This window comes from Oreochromis aureus, linkage group 11, assembly GCF_013358895.1.
Source record: "Oreochromis aureus strain Israel breed Guangdong linkage group 11, ZZ_aureus, whole genome shotgun sequence".
Lineage (NCBI taxonomy): Eukaryota > Metazoa > Chordata > Actinopteri > Cichliformes > Cichlidae > Oreochromis > Oreochromis aureus.
The window spans coordinates 20,742,770-20,762,374 of record NC_052952.1 but is presented as its reverse complement, the minus strand read 5'-3'; the positions used below and the strand labels follow the sequence as shown (position 1 = coordinate 20,762,374).

General features: G+C 43.8%; 1 protein-coding gene across 1 annotated transcript; it reads right to left on the bottom strand.

Annotated features, from left to right (window-relative positions):
• Positions 1–378: 378 nt before the first annotated feature.
• On the bottom strand, positions 379–10,995 carry efna1b (ephrin-A1b). The gene is made up of 4 exons (XM_031734122.2): positions 10,700–10,995; positions 2,046–2,341; positions 1,760–1,948; positions 379–1,617 (listed from the first exon to the last, which is right to left on the bottom strand). Exons 1-4 carry the CDS (start codon positions 10,795–10,797, stop codon positions 1,496–1,498), a joined length of 705 nt encoding a protein of 234 aa, XP_031589982.1. The 5' UTR covers positions 10,798–10,995; the 3' UTR covers positions 379–1,495.
• Between the last annotated feature and the right edge of the window lie 8,610 nt (positions 10,996–19,605).

The following is a 19,605-nucleotide window of genomic DNA, read 5'->3' as shown; positions in this document are numbered from 1 at the left end:
GTTCAGAGAAGAAAAAGAAAGGGCAGAAACGGGGCAAAAAAAAAGAGCGAAAGAGTATGAGCAAGGGGGTGAGAGTGACACTTTCACACCCAGCTGTCAGTTCGCTTGTGGGCCTCCCTCTCTCTGGGTTCTTGGGTGGTTTTTTTGTCCCTCTCTTAGTCCTTGTTTGGTCTGAAATCTAAGCCCGGGTATGTTGTATCACAGGAGATGAAAGCAGGAGAGGGCAGAGACGAGAGGTTGGGAAAGACATGGGGGTGGAAATGTGGAGACGGACAGAGGATAGATGGCTCTGCCAAAATATTGTGTCATCCATCCAAATCTCGATGATCTCAGCGGGTTATCAAGATCCAAAATAAGTTATGATAAAAAACAGACAGATTTTTTTTTTTTTTGGATTACATCACATTTTTATTTCACTAAAGATTTTTCACATCTTAAAACAGTTTCATATAGTTTTCTCTATGTACAAATGTACATATAAACATTTACAAAATGACACAAGCAAAAAAAAAAAGACAAAAAAATGTATTCTGGGAGATACCTTCAGTTTGAGGTTTCAGGAAGTGCAAGTGGGACGACATCTGCAAACATCAGCCAGTGTACCATGATACAGTCGAAACAGTAGAAATGAGTGAATAAGTGCCGAAGATGCTGAGTTTGTAATCTTTGCTTTGTTCAGTGGCTCACAACATCGCATGAAACTGTGTAATTGACAGATGAGGACTTAACAAAAACATAAATATCACTGCATCTTTTTTTTTAATATATGCATATCTTTAAGTTCTTGGAATACATTTTTAATCGTGGTTACATGAAAAGATTTCATCAGCATGAGCACCAATAGACATCACTAAAAGCCAGAAATCGGGGCGAGAACCACTGCTGCACTGTTAGAGCATTTGTTTTCTCAGGTTGCGTTACAACTGATAACATGTCAGATAACTTTAGAAATGTGGAGCATTATAACGAGGAGTTGAGTGCAACACAACATGACAAATATCCTACATTATCCTACATATTGTGGCAGCTGCCGACAACAATACACAATATCAATAGTTTCTCTACATGTAGAGGAAGAAGAGAGTTCACTAATGAAACGCACAGCTGTACCAGTGCTATGAAAATGTGATGACACGTGACAGTGAGGATAATGTAATCTTGCTGCCGTCAATTTATAACAAAGCGTTTGGACTGTTTGTCTGTTTGCGACTTTGTTAATAATGAAAAAAGAAAAATGTTCAGCTTAAATGGTCATAAGGGAGAATTTCAATCCTCAAAATAAAGTAAAAAAAAGTCTCTGAGGTCCTCTTTTTTATTTTGGAGCGATCCACGCTCCACATTCACACACACAAAAACCACATCAAGCACACGCTGAACAACACACACTGTCCATGCTCGTATAAAAAAAGTCTGTATAAAAAGAATCTCTGATCGTTCACGTCCCGATGACCAGCATCGGGTTAGTATTGTCTCTGTTGTGGAGTCTTCACTGCCTTTAGTGTAGCATCAGGGCTAATAAGACTGGGATCAGGGCAAAAAGAAGTGAACGAGAGACCAGCTGTGCTGCAGAGTTGCCGATACTCCTCTGGACATTTGGCTCCATTGCAGCAGGGTCATCTGAGAGAAGAGATGGGAGGGACCGTTAGGACAGGATTTCATCATTCAGGAATGGTAAACACACCCAGCTGAGCTGGTCTCAGTCACAGCACCGCTGTGATTATTTTCTATGTCTGGAATCTATTTTTTAAAGAATGCTCACCTGCTGGGAGATGGTTAGAGGGGTTGTGAACTCCTCCTGTAGCAGGGAAATTCACTTTTTCTCCTTCCAAGATTTTTTCTGTTTCATGTGCTTTGGATTTGTCATAGTGATTCTTTCCAGAGCCTTTATGTCCAACTACATCCACTCTCAGACGCAGACAGTCCTTCCCATGGTGATGCATTGGCTTTGCTGAAAAAGTGAAACAGAGGGAAATGTTTAACACAAGGAACCTTCCTCTAACCACAGAAGACTGAGCAGAAATATCATTCTCACTAAAGATACTTACAGATATAATAATAGCTCTCTCCCTGCCGGAACTCCTTTCCCAGGGTGAAGGGGGTGAAGCGTTGAAACTTCTCCGAGAATTTTTCAGGAGCATGAGGAGCGAAGGGCCGCGAGCACTCCCAGCGGAGCTGATCGAAGGAGTGAGGCTTGCACACCTCGTAGTCCTCTCTCTCCACCATGTACAGCACGTAACGCTCAGCCGCATGCGACGGCACCTCGCCGTGGGTGTAGTGAGGGCAGATGATGTCCAGATAGTCATTGATGCGCACTTCCACCGTATACTCATCCCACTGAAAGCTGCAGGGGAGACAGAAAGAGACACGAGGTTACTGACAAATGTCCTCACCCAGTTTTCCAAAATGAGTAACAGAGGCGGATCTCATCTGTTGTTTTCGACACACACCCAGCAGAGCAGATAATGAGCTGGATGTGTTCAGGATATTGATGAGGACTAGTTAAACACAGACACGTGCGCCAACTGAAAAGAGTCTTAGAGACATGAATAACACAAATAAATAGACAGGTAAAGCTGGGTGATGCCGTGTGAGGATGTGTTTTTCTGCGTGCTTGTGCAAACCTGTCTGAGCAACAGAATTAGAAAGAGGCTGATCAGGCTGGACTTGTTCAATTTGTTTTGGGGCGAGAAAACACACCCAGAATCGTACACAGCCCATCCCGCCATCCCACACACTCGCACACCTTTCCCTTTCTCTTCCCTTTGGGTGAGATGTACTTCTCATCTGCTTGAAACTAAATTACAAATGACAGCTCAGCCCCAACAATCTTTTTGGGGGGTTTTTTTCTTCCCACTTTCTCTTTCGGTCCACTTTCCTCTTGGTACAGCTCACTGAGTCTCTCTGTCAAGTGTTTTTAAGCTCTTCTCTGGTTTCTGTCTCATTAATTTCTTCACCTGAATGTTTGTCCATCTGTGGCGGAGCTCCTGTTGTGACTTTTCTGGCTAATTTGCTGCCTCTATCTCTATCTCCTTTTTCTCTGATTTCCTCAAAGACACACAGAGACTAGGTGGAGAGCCAGACTATCTCACTCTCTTTTTCTTTCCCTTTTCATCTTTACCCTTCATTTAGTTTTATGGCTTCTTTTAAGCCTCCCCGGCTCCTTTTTGTGCTCACTTCCTATGCTTGTTTCGCCCCGGGTGTCCTAATGAAGTATGGAGAGGAGGTAGAAAAATAAGTATATTTCCTGTAAAGTCTCACTGCACATTAAGTGATGACAATGTTCAGCGAGGATATAGAAAAAAAAGCTTTACTGTAGTAAAACCCTTACGATTTGTTACAAAAATAAGCTACTAATCCATTAGGACCAGATTTATCGGCGCAAAGGGGAAAGAGATTTTAATGAAGCCCAACCTTTCAGTTTCATCATGCGTGCGAAGTGCAGCTGGCCTGTGCACTAATCTCGCTATCAACCAGGAGGTGAAGAAAGACTGATATTTGCGCATTACTTCCATGACATCCTCAGGGATAAAAGCTCTAATCCGCAAATTCAATCTGTGCTTAAATTGAGCAACTGCTTGTGGACGCTTGTGTCTCACATGTTGCATGGAGTGAGAGTGACAAGAAAACAACCCCTGTTTATGTGCGTGTCCTGTCATCAAAGCGAGACGCGGTGCCTCTGAGACCCTCCCCCTTCTTCCCCTCCCGTTGTTGTGGCTCCCGTCAGGACACCCCTGGCCAAGTCACAGACACCCTGGCTCCAAAATGAGGGCCTCTAACCCCTTCTTCCTGCTTCTGTGTGTGCGTAACTGTTTGTGTGCATTTTGTGCGTGTGTGTAAGGGTTAGTGCTAACCTACCTGTCAAAACATGCTTTGTTAGCTGAGCACAGCTCTATACTTGTTTTCCAGGGCTAATAAGCTGATCACTACCCTGAGCTTTCTCTCTGAAAAGGCCCTTTGTAAGTGTGTACACTTCTGTGCAGGTGTGTACGCCTTTATTTGCGTGTTTATCTGTGACTGTGTGTGTGTCTTGGGTCTACAAGGGCAAGTGCTTTACTGAAATGAAAAGACACATCTGTAGCAGCCTAATTAGCCAAATAAGCCATGCCTCTCATGTTGCTCCTCTACTGTTTTCTTCAGTCAAACCAGTAATAACAGGGTTGGGTAGAACAAGATGTTTGGAGGTCTCTAGTGGTTCCCTCTGAAGTAACGAGTAGTTTTAAATTGTATAGGATACACCTTTTTCCCACAGTGTGTCCTTGTTAGTGGTCTGGCCGACCTCCACGTGAAAACGGGCTTGTCAAAAGCCAACAAAACAGATAGATTTTGTTGCTAATTTCATTCACGGCTCATGCTTTTAAGAAAACTCTCCTTTTATTCTTCTCTTCACCTCCTCATTTCCCCTCCTCCTCGCCACCATTGGTCTGGCTAATTAAAAGCTGTTAGGGGTCTGGGGCCAATGTGTTCTCCTGAAAAGGAGGGGAGGAGGAATGAATGGGATGTAATTATACCCTTTCCCTCCCCAAAGACAGAATGCCACAAGGCTACAGGGCCCCTTCAACCCCTTCTACCTTAACCCCTATGGAGCTTTCACTACCCTGGCTGCTGTTTACGTGTCTAATGTGTGTCCCAGTGGCTAATTTTGGTGGTTTAATAAAACCTTCTAACACTTCCATATTATTTTAATTTCAATTAATGTTTTTTTTTTCCTTTATATCTCCACCTATTCATGCCCACTGAATTCGCTCCGTCTTCAACTCCTCCATCCTCTTTACGTCTTCATTCATCAAAGCTCTGCACTCTAGCATCTCCCTGCGTCTACACTAGCCTCTGACTGGCAGTTCTCGGGAGAGTGAGAGTTGCGTTAATGTGATAACTATGTCCTCTATGAGACGGAGAGCCAGGTGTGTGAGCTGTCGCAAACCTACTTTCCACATTGCATCTTCTTCTTCTTGCGTATTGCTTTGTGTGTCTGTGTTTTCAAGGGAGAGGGATTCTCTGAAGACCCCTTATCCAGGGCGTCTCATGCCCCGGGCTTATGAGCACATCTGTTTATCAAGGTCTGTTGGAGCCTCTTGCGTGTGTGTGTGTGTGTGTGTGTGTGTGTGTGTGTGTGTGTGTGTGTGTTTTCTTGCATGAGACTGAGGTATGTGTAAACAGCAAAGGTTGAAGGTGGCTCTAGTCTTCCTTTTCTGGAGGTCATTCCTCAATACAAAGCTACTCAGATTGCGGTGCATGTGTCGTGAAGGTACGAAACAGAATAGTTATTACTGCTCATTACTGCAGGTGACTTTTGCAACACTTCTAGTCACTAAAGCTTTGAAGTTTTGCAATTGTCTTTGCTCTGCTGTTGGCTCTTTTTCCCCCCTCCTCGCCACCCCCCCCTTTCCTGTCTCCCTTCCACAGCCCTTCCCACCATTTGTCCCCCTGAGCTCGCTCTGGGCTCGCTCAAACTACTGACACAAGGAGTCTGTCTTTCACTGTCCGTCTGGGGAAAGTCACGAACTGGCAGCCAGGTCAAAGGGTTACAGTTCAGGGTCGCCACTTCTCACCCGCACTAGCATCCGAGTCAGCACCGAAGATATACGTTTCACCCACACAAAAACAGAGTCACGGAGAGAGTCAGCACGTCTGAAACATCAAACACACGCACCACTCCCCCCTCTTCTTCCATTTGCTCCTCAGGTAATCAGTAGTAAGCGTACACACACACTCAGGAATGTCACAGCAGAGGGGGCGAGGGGGGTCGGGGCTGCAGTTCGGATGGTTTACGGTGTTCTCACAAGGCGCGCTCATCAAATTTCCAGCCCCACTCTTACACACTTTTACTTTGAGGTGTACACTTAATACCCGATTAATTTGCTGTGGTATGACAGATTCACACCTCCTTTCACACGGGTGTGAGGAGCTGTCAGTGGTTCTAATGGGTTTAGCTGCTCACTAGTGGGCTGCTCCATTAGAGCCAATCTAATATAAAATGAAAAGTCTTCCTATATTACTGCGGCTTCCCGTGTAATCTACTCCCTTCTTTCTATATCTCATTGTATTGCAATAAAAACAAAAACCATGGGGGATTTCTTTCTCCGCTATGTGCAAATACAACCTGATGTCCATAAAATGATTAAATTTTAAGCAGTTTCAAGAAACGTGTGTTCATATATGAAACAATCCCTTTGCAGGATGAGAGCCTTTAAAACTGTCAACAATGGCCTTTCTCACTTATTCACTTCTAAACTTCTTCCCTCCCTTCATCCATCACTGTCCGGCCTCTCCTCCCTCCGTCTGCCTCTCTTTTATTCTTGCAAATTTAGCCCCCACCCCCCACCCTCCATCGTCTATTTGTCCTGTCTCTTAATGCTGACATAATATACCAGAGCTCTTCATCCAGGCTAATTTCTCAACACAAATCCCTTTCACCCTTCTCTCACCCTGCGCCCAGGCCTCTATCCCGCCTCCTTTTTCTCTTTTCACCGGTCCCCTCCTTTTTGGTAGCCTCCTATTCTGTCTGTGATGAATAGAAAGAGGCCAAATGGTATCATGCTTGGTTTAATATGCTGGAGGTCATGTAGAGTTAATCTGTTGGCCCGTTTAGCTGAGGGAGAGAGGGCACAAGTTCACTAACTTCTAAGAATTTACATCAAACATTTAACTTTTTTTAATTTAAAAAAAAAAATGAAATAAGTTTTGAATTAACTGATGCAAAATAAACTATCTGCAAGAACATGAGCTGAAGTATATCTGCTGGTGAGTCAGCCTTAGGGGGGGCGCTAGTGAGCTTCAAGTGGGCAGCACTGGTCACGGTATGCCTGAAATTCTATGAATGAGCAGTGTACACATACGCATGCTTGCCCATGCTTAGGACGATAACACCGGGCGAAAACAGGCCTCTCTAATGTTAGCAGAACGGGAGCTGATAGGTGCTTCGTTCTCCTCTGATGGAAAACTACTGGGGCAAAAACAGAGGAAGGTCTGTGAGAATGAGGGGGGACTGGTAGAGAAAGGGGAGGGGGGAAGGAAATCTGGACTACAGATAAGGAGCAGAGAGGAAGAGCAGAGAGTAAAACAGATGAGTCTGCAGACGTGATGCAAAAAACCCCCAAAAACAAACCTAAAAAACAATATACACTGTTGTTGTAAACTATGGTAACTAAATAACCCCAGGTGCTTCAGTGCTATCATGTGTGAAGATATGCGAGAACATTTATAAGCACGTTAGGTAAGAGGACAGTTATATCAGCAGGGAATAGGCACAAAGCCTCCTGATAATGATGGGGCAAGAATCATATAAAGCTAAACTGAGATACTGCTGGAAATTGATTGTTCTGATGGATCCCATCTGGGAGATTATTGTGGGAATGATGCAATGTGACAAATAAAGGTTTTAAGTAATTTACATACATTCTAACAATTACCCAGTAATCCACACACACACACAAACACAAACACAGAAAAACAGAGAAGAGTTACATCACAGGATCCCAGGGGCATATACATGGAATGAATATTCCAGGATGATGGTTTTGTGTCGGGTGTTTTGGGTCAGATGGTCAGATTACAAGCTGTCTGTACTCGATGTTAGTGTGTGTGCGTATGTGTGTGTTCCCATTCTGGTGAGATTACAGTCCAACAACCAGACACGATATGGGCTGTGAAGGGATGAATAATGAGTAAAAATAGAAACACAGAGAGAGAAAGAGAGGGAGGAGGGTGATGAGAGGGGGGGGGGGCGCGCGAAGTGTGTAATAGTTGGGATTTAAAAGGAGGTGGGAGTACATTGACCCCGTTCACCTAAAACTGCAGGGAACATGTACATGTACAGGCAGGCCTGGCTGCATCAATAACAGTGAAGGCAGGCTGAGCCAGACACAGGCTGAGATAAACAGAATATTACATTACACCAAACTCCTGATAAAGATATTTGCGCAGATAGCAGAGGCATGGGACGCAAACCCAGGCCACTGGAGATGGATGAAGGCAGCCAAACAACTCAGATATGAAAGATTAAAAGGATGCAGTGGAGTAGTGTGTCGGTATCGTCCATATTTGGATTTAAAAACCAGGCGATCTTGAATGTGCTTGAATCAGTAAGTAGAGAGAAAAGGAGGGCTTGAGGCTAGCGGCCAGTCTGGGAGAAGACCCAACTGTTAAAAGAGAGGAGTAGGAGTGGAAAGATGGAGAAGGGGAACAGACAGGTACAAGGCAGAGAAACACACACACACACACACACTCATGCACAGCTGACAGAGTTGAGTATAGTAACAGCGGGGTGGAATGCTGGCTGTGGCTAATATTAACAGCGAAGTCGTCCCCCTTATGCCCCCCAGTGTGTGGAAGTGTGAGTCACACATTCATCACGTCTCGGTGAGGCTGCTTACGGTAACCGGTCACTCCCTGTTTTGCTCTGACGCCGAGACACGTGAACTCCGAAGACCCAAAAACAATCCGTGAACTCTCAGTTCACAACAAAAATATAATTGCTTCCTGTTAAAAGCCAGGAAGTTAAATCTCTCCCTCTCTCACACACACACACTAATAAAGCTGACACAGGTAGAGACAAGTAGCGTAAAAACAAGACCAGACCAGACTGTGACAAACATGCCTCGCCACCTGTCGTGTAAGAAAACGATACACAAACAAAAACACTGGATCAAGTCCCTAAAAAGACTTGAAGTGAAGGATTAAGCAATAATCATTAAGTCACGCTTACACATGAGTACACATACAGATTGTATTAAGAGGCAAACACGCACACCTAAGCTGTTACCGGTTTCTTCGTATCTCTATAGGAGTGGGCAGGCTACTGCCATCTGGTCACTGTCCTCCACCTAAGACAGATCACTGCTGCTCACAATCCTACCAAGAATCAATTAGCATCAATTATCCACGGCCCACTTCCACCAAAGGTTGCTGATGGATCTACTTAATCCTCTGAACAGGTGACTGATAGATCACTGGGGACGGTTGTAGGCAGGTGGGCTTTTAGTCGGGCAGGAAATCACAGGACTGTGAGACGATGAAAGAGCGAAGAGGAAGGAGGAGGAGTGAGAGTGAATTGGGGGATGGTGATGTAGAGTCGGGGGGGTGATGGACTGAGGGGCTAATAGAGATCAGACTGTAAAATGTGAGAAAAATAAAAATAAGTGGGATGGGAGTTTAGTTCCTCTCCCTGTGAAAATGTGTTTTAGAGACAGACAATAAGCAAGTGAAAGTGTGCCGGAGTAGAAGCAGAATATATCCACAAGTGTCTCTGATCCATTAACTGTTCTATGAAGCTTATCTCTGCCCGTTTGTCTGTCTTTGTCAGAGTCTATGTTTAGCCATGTGGCACATTCGGGATTAGTGTTATATTGTGATTTTTCTTCTAGTTATGCAACTCCCGTTCTGGAGCAAAAATAGTGCAGAGTTGGATTAAAAACAGCAGACATAAGATCTGACTTTGTATTAGACCACCCTAATCTCTCTTGCTCTCTCTCTCTCTCCGTGCCTCCTTTCCCCCTCCAGCCTTTCTTATTTGAAGTAAGCCTCCGAGATCCAGTTTCTGTCCTTTATGTGGAACTGACTGGAAGACTCTGGTTACAAGTTTCCTTCTGTGAAGTTACCTTTACCTCCTGTCCCACCTGAACCAGACTCCCTCCCTGGTTTGTAGTGACTCAGGTGTATAACTCAGGTGGGTCAAACCTGGTCTGTTGACTCACGCACGGACTAACTCATGACACAAACACTCCTCGTGACGACAGGACTTTTCCATTAGACTTCTTATCCAATTATCAGGACAATTGTTTTCCATGCTGCAGGGCTCTTTTTAGCCCCGTGTCTATTAACAATGTTAAAGGGCAATTAGAAATGTAAGCTAATCAGACTAAAAAGCCATAATGGCTTTTGCCCTTGTTTCTTCTCTGTGGTGGATTTTAATCGACCTATCTCGGCAGCAGAACCTCGCAGAGCGTCCTTCTGTTTCAGCTCGGTTTTAAAATAATACCGTCTTTCAAACGTCGGGATCACCCGCTCCACGCTAAAAGCTCAATAAATCGCGCTGCGATATGTCAGGCCCGATCGATCCCGCTGAGTGGTCGGATAGCATTACATTTCTGACCTCAAAACAAACTAATCAGCAATATGCGCCCCTCTCTGTGTGACTCACTATCTCTCCTCTCCAGTGAAAAACCTCTTTAAATTGCCTGATGCCGTATCTTTGTAAATATATTAGGGAATTAACTCGTTTTTATTGCTTAATAGAGTCATCTTTCCATGACACGCACAGTGCACACAGGTGCAAACCCCGCAGACAGCACTGGCCAAGTTCATACTTGTCGGTCTATTTTTTACTATTAGAGTATGTCTGTGTCTATGTGTTGCGGTTAAATATAGTGACGAATCTGTCCAGGCACTTGCTCACAATCTTCTGCTTTTACATCCATCTGCTGCTGGGTGATATAGCACTCTAAAGACACTGCTATAAAGTCACAGAGATCTTTAATTGGCATATGAAGAAAGCAAGAAGCTTGAGCAGTCCGCGGATGCGCGTATGTAGGATAAGACTTTACATGTGTCAAACTTAAAGTAGGATGTTACCGTCATTCCCCTCTGGACAAACTGGGAAACACCAGACAGTATGATTGACCCAGTACACCACTCACTCGGCTTCCCATGCTGCACTGAACATCCCCTACAACACCACACCAAAGCACAGATCAGCACTTACTTTGCGTTCGAGCTGTTCCAGTAGACGCTGTGTCTTTCGGCGGAGGCAAACCAAGAACCGATGGTCAGCACCAAACACAGCAGACACACCACATCCATAGCTTCTCTTCTCCGAAAGGAACAATGAACACCTTTAAAGCGGTAACTGACGTTTACAGGGCTTCACTTATGGAAGATGTTAATGCGCGTAAATGCGCGCACGGAAACCAATTGAGGATTTTACGCGCTGTGTGTAGTAAGTAGTGCAAAGTAACGCTTCTCAATACACGCTGTTGTAAGTCTTGACTGTATCACAGGAGCGCAACTTGTCTGTTTTGTATTGCAGAAGCTCCACCCCATCTAGATGTCACCAGTGAAGTCCCCGCCCCACTGGAGACGTGCCCTCCAGCTGGTCACAAAACAACAGCCCGGCTCTACTCGTAGTAAACTGATAACTTTATAGAAACGAAAGTAAATATAAAAATTGTTTTTGCTTTGTTTAAGAAAATATGGTAGAAAACGCTACAGTACGGTGTTTGAAGTGTTGGCAGATCATAATTACCTCTACATTATCATGTAAGCAATATTTTATCTTAGCACTCGTTTTAATTTGTTTTAAGTAATTTGTTTTAAAAAACACATGGATTTGGATTAACGCATAATCATGCCTAAACTTAACATTTGTCCTGTATATGAAACAGTAATCTGAGAAATAACTAGTAACCAGCTCTACGGAAACTTTAGTGGTAAAAGTGGACAGAATTTCCTTCTTACAAGTAGTTGTAGAAATAATCAATAAGTACTACTAGATCACAAGTACTATACTTTTTTAAATTTCCTATCACTTAAAATTAATCTAAGACTTGAAGGAGATTCATACAGATTTCAGCAACTGTTGTTTTGTTTTTTTAAGTTGTTGTTCTTTTGTAACACTGCTATGTGTCACTCTTAGGCAGTGTTGCTTCACTTTGTGACGTCTGTAGTTGCTGGTTTGTTATTATGCACTGTAAACCAGCTTGTTCACTGAGCTGTAAGCATGCAGATGCACAAAGATTGCTTCAACACAAAAGAACTAAATATTGTGTATTAAACATCATTTGGATCTGATTGTTTTATTACTTGTCCTTTGATCGTTCGAGAATGTTCTGCAGAAAGATGCACAGGGTCTTTAAGGGTATTGCTGTCTAGGCACGTTTTGTCAGATAGTAAAGAATTACTACAATCTTATCAGTAAGTCTAATCTTGTGGTGTCTGCTTATAGCTGTGGTCCTAGACAGGTAACTTTAGAAAACAAGCTCACAGATGGAATGGATAAAGTCCAGATCGTGGGGTGTCGACGGGATTGGGGCCTCAGCAGGAGAGGGCTTCCCTCGAGCAGGCATGGAGCGCAGCCTGGGTTAGCTGCTTCAGAGGCCCAAGACTTCAGGGAAAAGGCAGGAGGCAGTGTGTGTGTGTGTGTGTGTGTGTGTGTGTGTGTGTGTGTGTGTGTGTGTGTGTGTGTGTGTGTGTGTTTTATATGCCTGACTGTCCCTAGGCTTAGCTGGGCAGGCATACACACGTCCTGGATCACAAACACAGACACACACTGTATATCCTGCAGGCGGTGGGGGTTAATCATAGCTCAGGGTGCTTTTCCATAATGCCTCCCCCCAAAATAAGGGTAAAGAGAGTAAGCGATGAAGAATTTAAAAAAAACTGGGTCAGTTTTAACAAAAATCAAACTTTTTGGTAATTTGTTCTAATGCAAACAGAGACATTTCTGCAGTCTTTTGTGTATATTTTTCTTCTGTGGGATGATAAATATTGCTCCAGCTCCATAAATGTCTATGGTCTATCAGACTACCAACAACACTCTCCAGTTCTCTCTCATGCACAGCACCAGGAGTGACTGTTGAACTGTCCTTTACTGCCAGCACACTTCCGGCGCTCATGCTCGGGATCTCCCGATGATCTGTTCATCTAACACACAACCAACCTCGCAATAAAACAGAAACCCACATTCAGAATTTCACAACCCCCACATACACCTCCTCTGTGCTGCTGCAGCCAACAGTCAGATGGCTGGGATCTCCCATCGTGCCCGTGCACGTGCATCATATATACAGGTGTACAAGCACACACAAAGATGTAAGCATTCTCTACGGCCGGTTTGACAGCGTTGTTACCACTAGAAACGATACAGGATTCTCAGAGTGAGACTTAATCCTCCCATAGTGCACGCACGCACACACACACACACACACACACACACACACACACACACACACACACACACACACACACACACACACACACACACACACACAGAAAGGGAATACCGGGGTTCCTGTGAATGACAGAAAGGCAGAGAATAAGAAGATGTCTGAAAAGGAGAGAAAAAAGCAGCTCACTGAAAAAGTGTTTCAGAAGATGGAAAATTTGACAGTTCTAAAAGTGGATTAAAGGAAGTTGGGGAAGACCTGACAGCCATACAAGCCTTTCAGGGAGCATAAACCAGCTTGTTTATATTCCAAGGACTTGTCTCCAGGCCTCAAAGTATCTGTCACATGTTGTTCAGCACGCTGTGGAAATCCTACAATTGCATAACCTGTTTAATTAAGACAGGAAGCTAGTGGCGCTACCTGTACCTGGCAATGCCTGTTTTTTCAGTTTTGCTCTCTTTCAACCACATCAAAAGTATGATCATCATTTTTTCGGAACATAAACACACAGCAGAGTGCTGTGTAAGGGAACAAATCTATAAAACAAAAACATATGCTGTCAGAGCTACAAGAGAAGTTTCGGTCCAGACAGAATAAATGTTTTGATTGGAGGGGTGAAGAATATGTGGGAGACAGCTATTTTTAAAAAAAGGAAAAAAAATCTGATTCCTATCAGTCTATTAAATTTTCAGTCTTGCTTCTTTCTTCTACCTCTTCCTCTCTGCTCTCATCCTGTCAGCCCCCAGGTGGGGATCAGAGCTGGCCAGGGATCTGTGTTTAAAGATTTGGAGAGGTTTCTTTAGAGACACATACACACATATACACACAAATGTGAAGAAGGAGTGTTTAACAGGGAGGCAAGGATAAATTGGAATGAGGTGGAGTGAAACTTTGAAAGAACAACAAAGAGGTGTTACAGTTTAAAAGAGGCATGGAAACACTGGGCGTGAGCCGCAATGGAGTACAACAAAAACCAAAACAGGGATGGTGGAGACCAATCGTACCAGCTGTTGTTTAACAGAGTATCAACACATCTGTCCAAACACAATCGCACAGGTTTTTATTGTGGAGTTTAAAATGTGTAGGAGTTCTCTGATCCCTGGTTTTATCTCTCTTGTTGGTTCATTAGGAGAAGCGAGATGTTATCCTTTTGATCACATGTCCTTCGTCTTTTTTGTCCCGATGTTATCACACCATCGCTCGTCGCGCCCTCGAGCCTCTGCTGCTAGTGTACCATTAATGTTGCTTAACCTTCCTCACAAAATAGAGCCTTAGCTAGCACTGGAAAAAAGGTCACATGGAAGATTAAGATTATGCTATAATGAAAGGGGTATAAAGGGGCTTAAAGGAGCCAAATCAGTGTAATTTGTGTATTGACTCTAGCTGATCACAGATTGTATTTCAAAGAGCTGCCTTTTGTTCACCCAACCTCTGTCATTACCGTTAGCTTAGGCTTGTTAACACTTGGCATTGTTTCATCTACACATGGACAGCTCGTCACCCTGCTGCCCTCTGTCCCTTTATCCCCGGCCTCCTGCGGACCCTTGGCCCTCTGGCTCATAGCGGCACACTTCGACAAGCTGCTCCTTCTCTGGCACCACAAAGGCACGTCTCCTGGCGTTCATTCAAACCCATTCATCTGCATACAGGTGGTCCTCTATTCACCCACTGAGAAGCACGCTTTTGCTTCGCAGATCTCCATGTGTCTAGATTTAGCCCGGGAGCGGGGAAGGGGGGGGGTACTAATTCTTGTGGTATCACACACCGAGACATTAGCAGCAGAAACAACTCGGATTTGCAACACGTTTCTGCTCGGACCACTCTGGAAAACAGCCACGGAGGCTGAGCTGTTTCAAACGTGCTGCACATAAGCTGACAGGGTATCAAAACAAGCCATGGACACACACACACTGAAACAATGTTATATGTGTGTTTCTGTGTGTCAGTAGGGGGTAAATGAGCCTCCTCCCTCCCTCCTGGACTAACACTGTCTCACTATTCAGACCACAGGAATCATTAACTCGCCCAGTCAACAGGCACACTTCCCTCATTCGCTCTCTCACTGCCTCTCTGTCCTCCTTTCTGTCTCCCAGGGACTCTCACACACATGCCCACGCACACACAAACACAGCAGCACACAAAAGCACAAACAAGCCCCAGTGAAATATTTAACCACGCTACTCAGCTCACATTGCCTCTGCCATCATTTGTTATACTGTATCTCCTTGTCTGTCTCGCTGCCTGTTCTCTCAGCTCATCTGTTGTCTCTGCTGTCTTTCCTTCCTTTCCTTTCTTCTGTTCATCTGTTCGGTTATTTCCACGGAGCCCTCATCAGCCCTTGGCCACAACGTACCCAACTCTGCTTGATACTTTGCCTTTCTCTTGTCTTTCACACTGCGTGGCTTTTAAACATCACCCTTTTCCCTTCCCATCTTTTATGCACTTTTCTCCCTTTTTCAGTTCTTTCTCCCTGCCTGTCTTGATGTTGTCCAGTTTTCTTCATGCTCGTTGCCTCCTTGAATAATTTTCTTTTCCTATCTCCTTGTGTGTGTGTGTGCTTTTTTTCCAATTTCAACTACCTCAAGCAGTGCATTGGTTTGGAGCGAATCTATTATCCTCATTCATCCTCCCACCCTCTGTCCTCTTTATCTCTCTGTGTCTCTTTCTGTCTGTTTCTGTATCTTTTCCTCTCTCCTCTCCTCACTTGCTTCTGGCCCCAGCCCTATATTCATTAACATAGTGTTAATGATCCCAGATGGACTGACATGTACTCTATGGGGGCGAAGTGTGAATGGCTTCTTCCAAGGGTGTGTGTGGGTGGTTGTGTGCCGGTGTGTGCATGTTTGTGTGGGCATGTACGGCTGTTGGGTACACATGTGCATAATTGTGTGTACATACGTGCATGCCCGTGTCTACGTACATGTGTGCATGTGTGTGGGCACATGTGCTCGTATCAGGATTTTTTTCTTCTGGCGGTAGATTGCTCTGTTGTTGATGATAAGCATCTTTCATGACCTGCTTTTAGAAAGACAACAATGGAGCTGATCACACCACAGCCAAGCGCGTTCACGGGGAATTTTTTCTGCATTTCAGTATCAAGTGAGTGCAAACGGTTGGGGATAGTAACAGTTCTGTACTTCACCGAGGTATTAAAGTCCTTTTTAAAAAATTTTTTGACAAACTTGAATAGGCTTTGAAAAAAATGTCTCAGTGCTAAACTGCTTTGATAGATGTCAGTGGCTCTGCATGCAAGTCGCACATTTAAGTTTCACATTTGTGGAAACAAAACTAGTGCTACCAGTGCTTCTACAATGCTACACATCCAGCAGCTTATTGTTTCTTAGACTGCCCCATTAACTTGTCTGCAAATTCTATACAAGATTTCAAAAACCTATGTCCAACAGATTTTTGTGAATTTGTATACAATCCAATTCACAACAAGTCGCCTAAAGGCACTTTGCATTGTAAGGTAAAGACCATAAAATATTAGAAAGAAAGAAGCCAATCACACGGCGGTGAAAACAGCTGAGTGAAGAAGAAACACTCAGTGCATCATGGGAAGCCCCCCAGCAGCTTAAGCCTATTGCAGCAGAACTAAGGGTTGGTTCAGGGTTGCCCGATCAAACCATAATTATAATCAATCAATCAATTACCAAAATCAAAGTTTCAAGCCCAATCTTAAAAGTAGAAGGAGTGTCTGTCTCCTAAATGCACTGGGAACTGGGAACTGCTTTCTCAGAAGAGACTTTGGAAAACTATAGGTACCAAAAGTAGGTCTCCAGTCTGAAAGCACGGAGCTCTGTTATGATAATGAGGTATTATGAAGTAATTAAGATAAGGCCTGACTATTCAAGATTTTGTATATGAGAAGAAGGGTTTCAAATTTAATTCTAGATTTAACAGGGAGCTAATGAAGAGAAACCAACATTGGAGAAACATGCTCTGTCCTTAGTCCCTGTCAGCACTCTCATTCTGGATCTGGTTTCAGAGACACCTAATAATAATGAGGTTGGAATATTGTCCAGAGCTGCCTTTTTCTTGCATGGAACACACAGCTTCAGACATGTTCTCAGTACTGGAAAGATTAGTTTGGACAGGGGTGCTATTTGGACAGAGTGTGCTGTAGGAGGGGCACCGGACACTCATTCGCCCACTGCAGTATTTGCGCAATCAAACTTCACACTGACTTTGTACTTGGAAGCTGGACAGCTTAAGACTACAAGCTCTAGTAAAATACTGAGCTATTGCTGAAATGGTTTCAGGTCAGCCAGTGTCACTCCTATTAACAAAACTCTAAATCCTGTAGAATGCAATTACATTTTAGATGAGAAAGCTTTTGAATTTATGAGTATTTTGCAAAAGGCACCACACGCGTCAATGTTCTTATGCACAATGCAAAGTGAGAAAGATCAAGGTCCATCAAGAAGTGTTTTAATAAATTTGGTGTATAAAAACTTGACCTGTTTGCACAGAGCCTTGAGCTCAGCCAACACCAGTGTGATGGATTGAATGCTGACTGTGAGTCAGGCCTTATCAGCACCAGTGCAGGATTTCACTAATGTCCATGTGGCATAACCTGAGCAAATTCCTGCAAGCTAAGTTTCCAAAATCTTTTAGATATCTATAATTCCAAAAGACCCCGTTTTACTTTGCTCTTGCATCAACATTGCTTTCGACCATGCGAGTTGTTCATAAAGTAGTATAGCTGCTTAATGATTAAACAATATATTATTTTTTGGGGAGCACAGACATGCATGCTATGTTAAATGCGTCTATGGATAGGTCCAAAGGATCATCAAGTTAGTGAAGGCAATAAGTTAAAACCCTGCTCAAGTTTAGATCCAACTGGTGCACATGCACACACACAAACACACGTGTGCACACAGTCTGCTAAGGTTACAATGTTACAGATGCAAGGGCAGAGTGCATGTATATGTGTGTCACAGATACCTTAGCATTCCTAAAATATATACACACACTTTGCCTGACCCACCCGCCAAATATAGTTTATTGCACTAGTAGGATAAATCTCAGTATGCATGCACCATAAACACCCACTGCCATCCAACTTCAGCCAAACAACAAAACGTACCAACCAACAACTTAACTTTATCTTTTAATACTTCTGAGCGGCGCATCTATTTTTTTTCTATCTCTCTGCGGTGCTTCTTTCCTTTTCTCAGTAAGTTGTTCAGCCCTGTCACGCTGTTCCCTCTGCCTCCTGTTCTGTCTCTCTGTTCTTTCTTTGTCTATCACTGGCATGGTCACGCTCGTTGCATAATTGCACAGTTGCTTAACTATCGAGAACACGCAGTCTAGCACTTGCCATGTCAGGGGCCGGTCCCTTTTCCCTTCTAAATGTAAGCACACTCGACACAGACTCTGGTGCACACAGATGCACGAAATCGATTGCTGTCGCTACCTAAACCATTATCTCTGCATCTTTTGTTTTTTTTGTTCCTATTCAGAAGAAGCACGGCATAAAGCTAATGTGCTACTACAAAGACACCTGTGGATGCAATTACAGAAAGCAACTTCCACCCACACTCATCCGTTCAGCCACACACCTAGAATTATTACGCTCTTCTTTTTGTATGCATTTTCTTCTGCACTTTCTGTAATTGTATAGCTTATAAATCCCCACAATCATATTTTACAAATACACATAATTACAGAGAGTTCAAAGAGGAAATGCTCAGAATTAGAGCGCAGATGTGATTCTTGAAGAGATTGTCTAATGAGGGACTGAAAATCAATTTAGTGAGCACAGTTCATTAATAATTGATGTTCTCTAGTCAAACAGGAGATGTGCCTTTTTGTGTGTGTGTGTATTTGTGTGTGCAGCTGTGGGCAAAGAGTGGTCACCATGGTGATCTCCTTAACCAGGGTCTTCTAAATGACACAAGTGGGCGGCAGAAAAGTCACACAAATACACACACTGGCTTTACTATTTTAGTGAGGACTTGGTATTGCCAGTGTATTACTGCAGTAATCCGCTGCAAACCTACAGCTGCAGCAGGGCCACAAGTGATCAAATGGGGACAGCTTGTATAGCCTCTTAACTTTTAGATGGGGTGAACTGTGACAGGGTGAAGCAGGGTCGACAGTTACCCTCGCACAAGGCTTATTCTGATTGCGTGTCAGAAGAAGGAGGATTTATCAAATTGTCCTTATAAAGAAAAATGCCCTCATTAGATCAGTGAACAGTCCCCACAACTGTGGAGGAACTTAACCAGAGCACATGCAAACACACACAGACAGATATGCTTGGAGGTTTTGATGGTTTATCCTTGGCAGATGGATACATGCACAACATGTTCCTGAGGGATTTTCTATATTGCTGCCAAACCTGATCAGTACAGGGTCATCCATACACACAGATAGGCATGTTGGCGATTTATGGATTTGCAGGGACTGAAATGATCCAAATTACATAAGCATGGACAGGTTGTGCATCCAATTTTCTGATCAGAGTACGTGATGGGCTGAGGGAAGATCGGGTCATATCTTGGAGGTTACAGACAGAGTTAAAAACAGACACAGAGGAAGGATCAGTAGTGGTGGTGGTCTCCTCCCAAGCTCCTAACTGCTAACAGATGGTCTCCTCTACCAAGATGGACTAATAGAATAAAATACCATGATGCAGTTAGACACACGCACAGACACATTGATCCTGCAGGGGAAGAGGCTCACGGGGATCGTAGGGATGTTTTTGAGATTATTCATT

Coding starts and splice junctions, on each gene's coding strand:
- efna1b (XM_031734122.2), bottom strand. CDS start 10,797: ATGGATGTGGTGTGTCTGCTGTGTTTGGTGCTGACCATCGGTTCTTGG. Junction 1,949..2,045: donor AGAGAGCTATTATTATATCT/GTAAGTATCTTT, acceptor TCACTTTTTCAG/CAAAGCCAATGCATCACCAT. Junction 1,618..1,759: donor CTCTAACCATCTCCCAGCAG/GTGAGCATTCTT, acceptor CTCTTCTCTCAG/ATGACCCTGCTGCAATGGAG.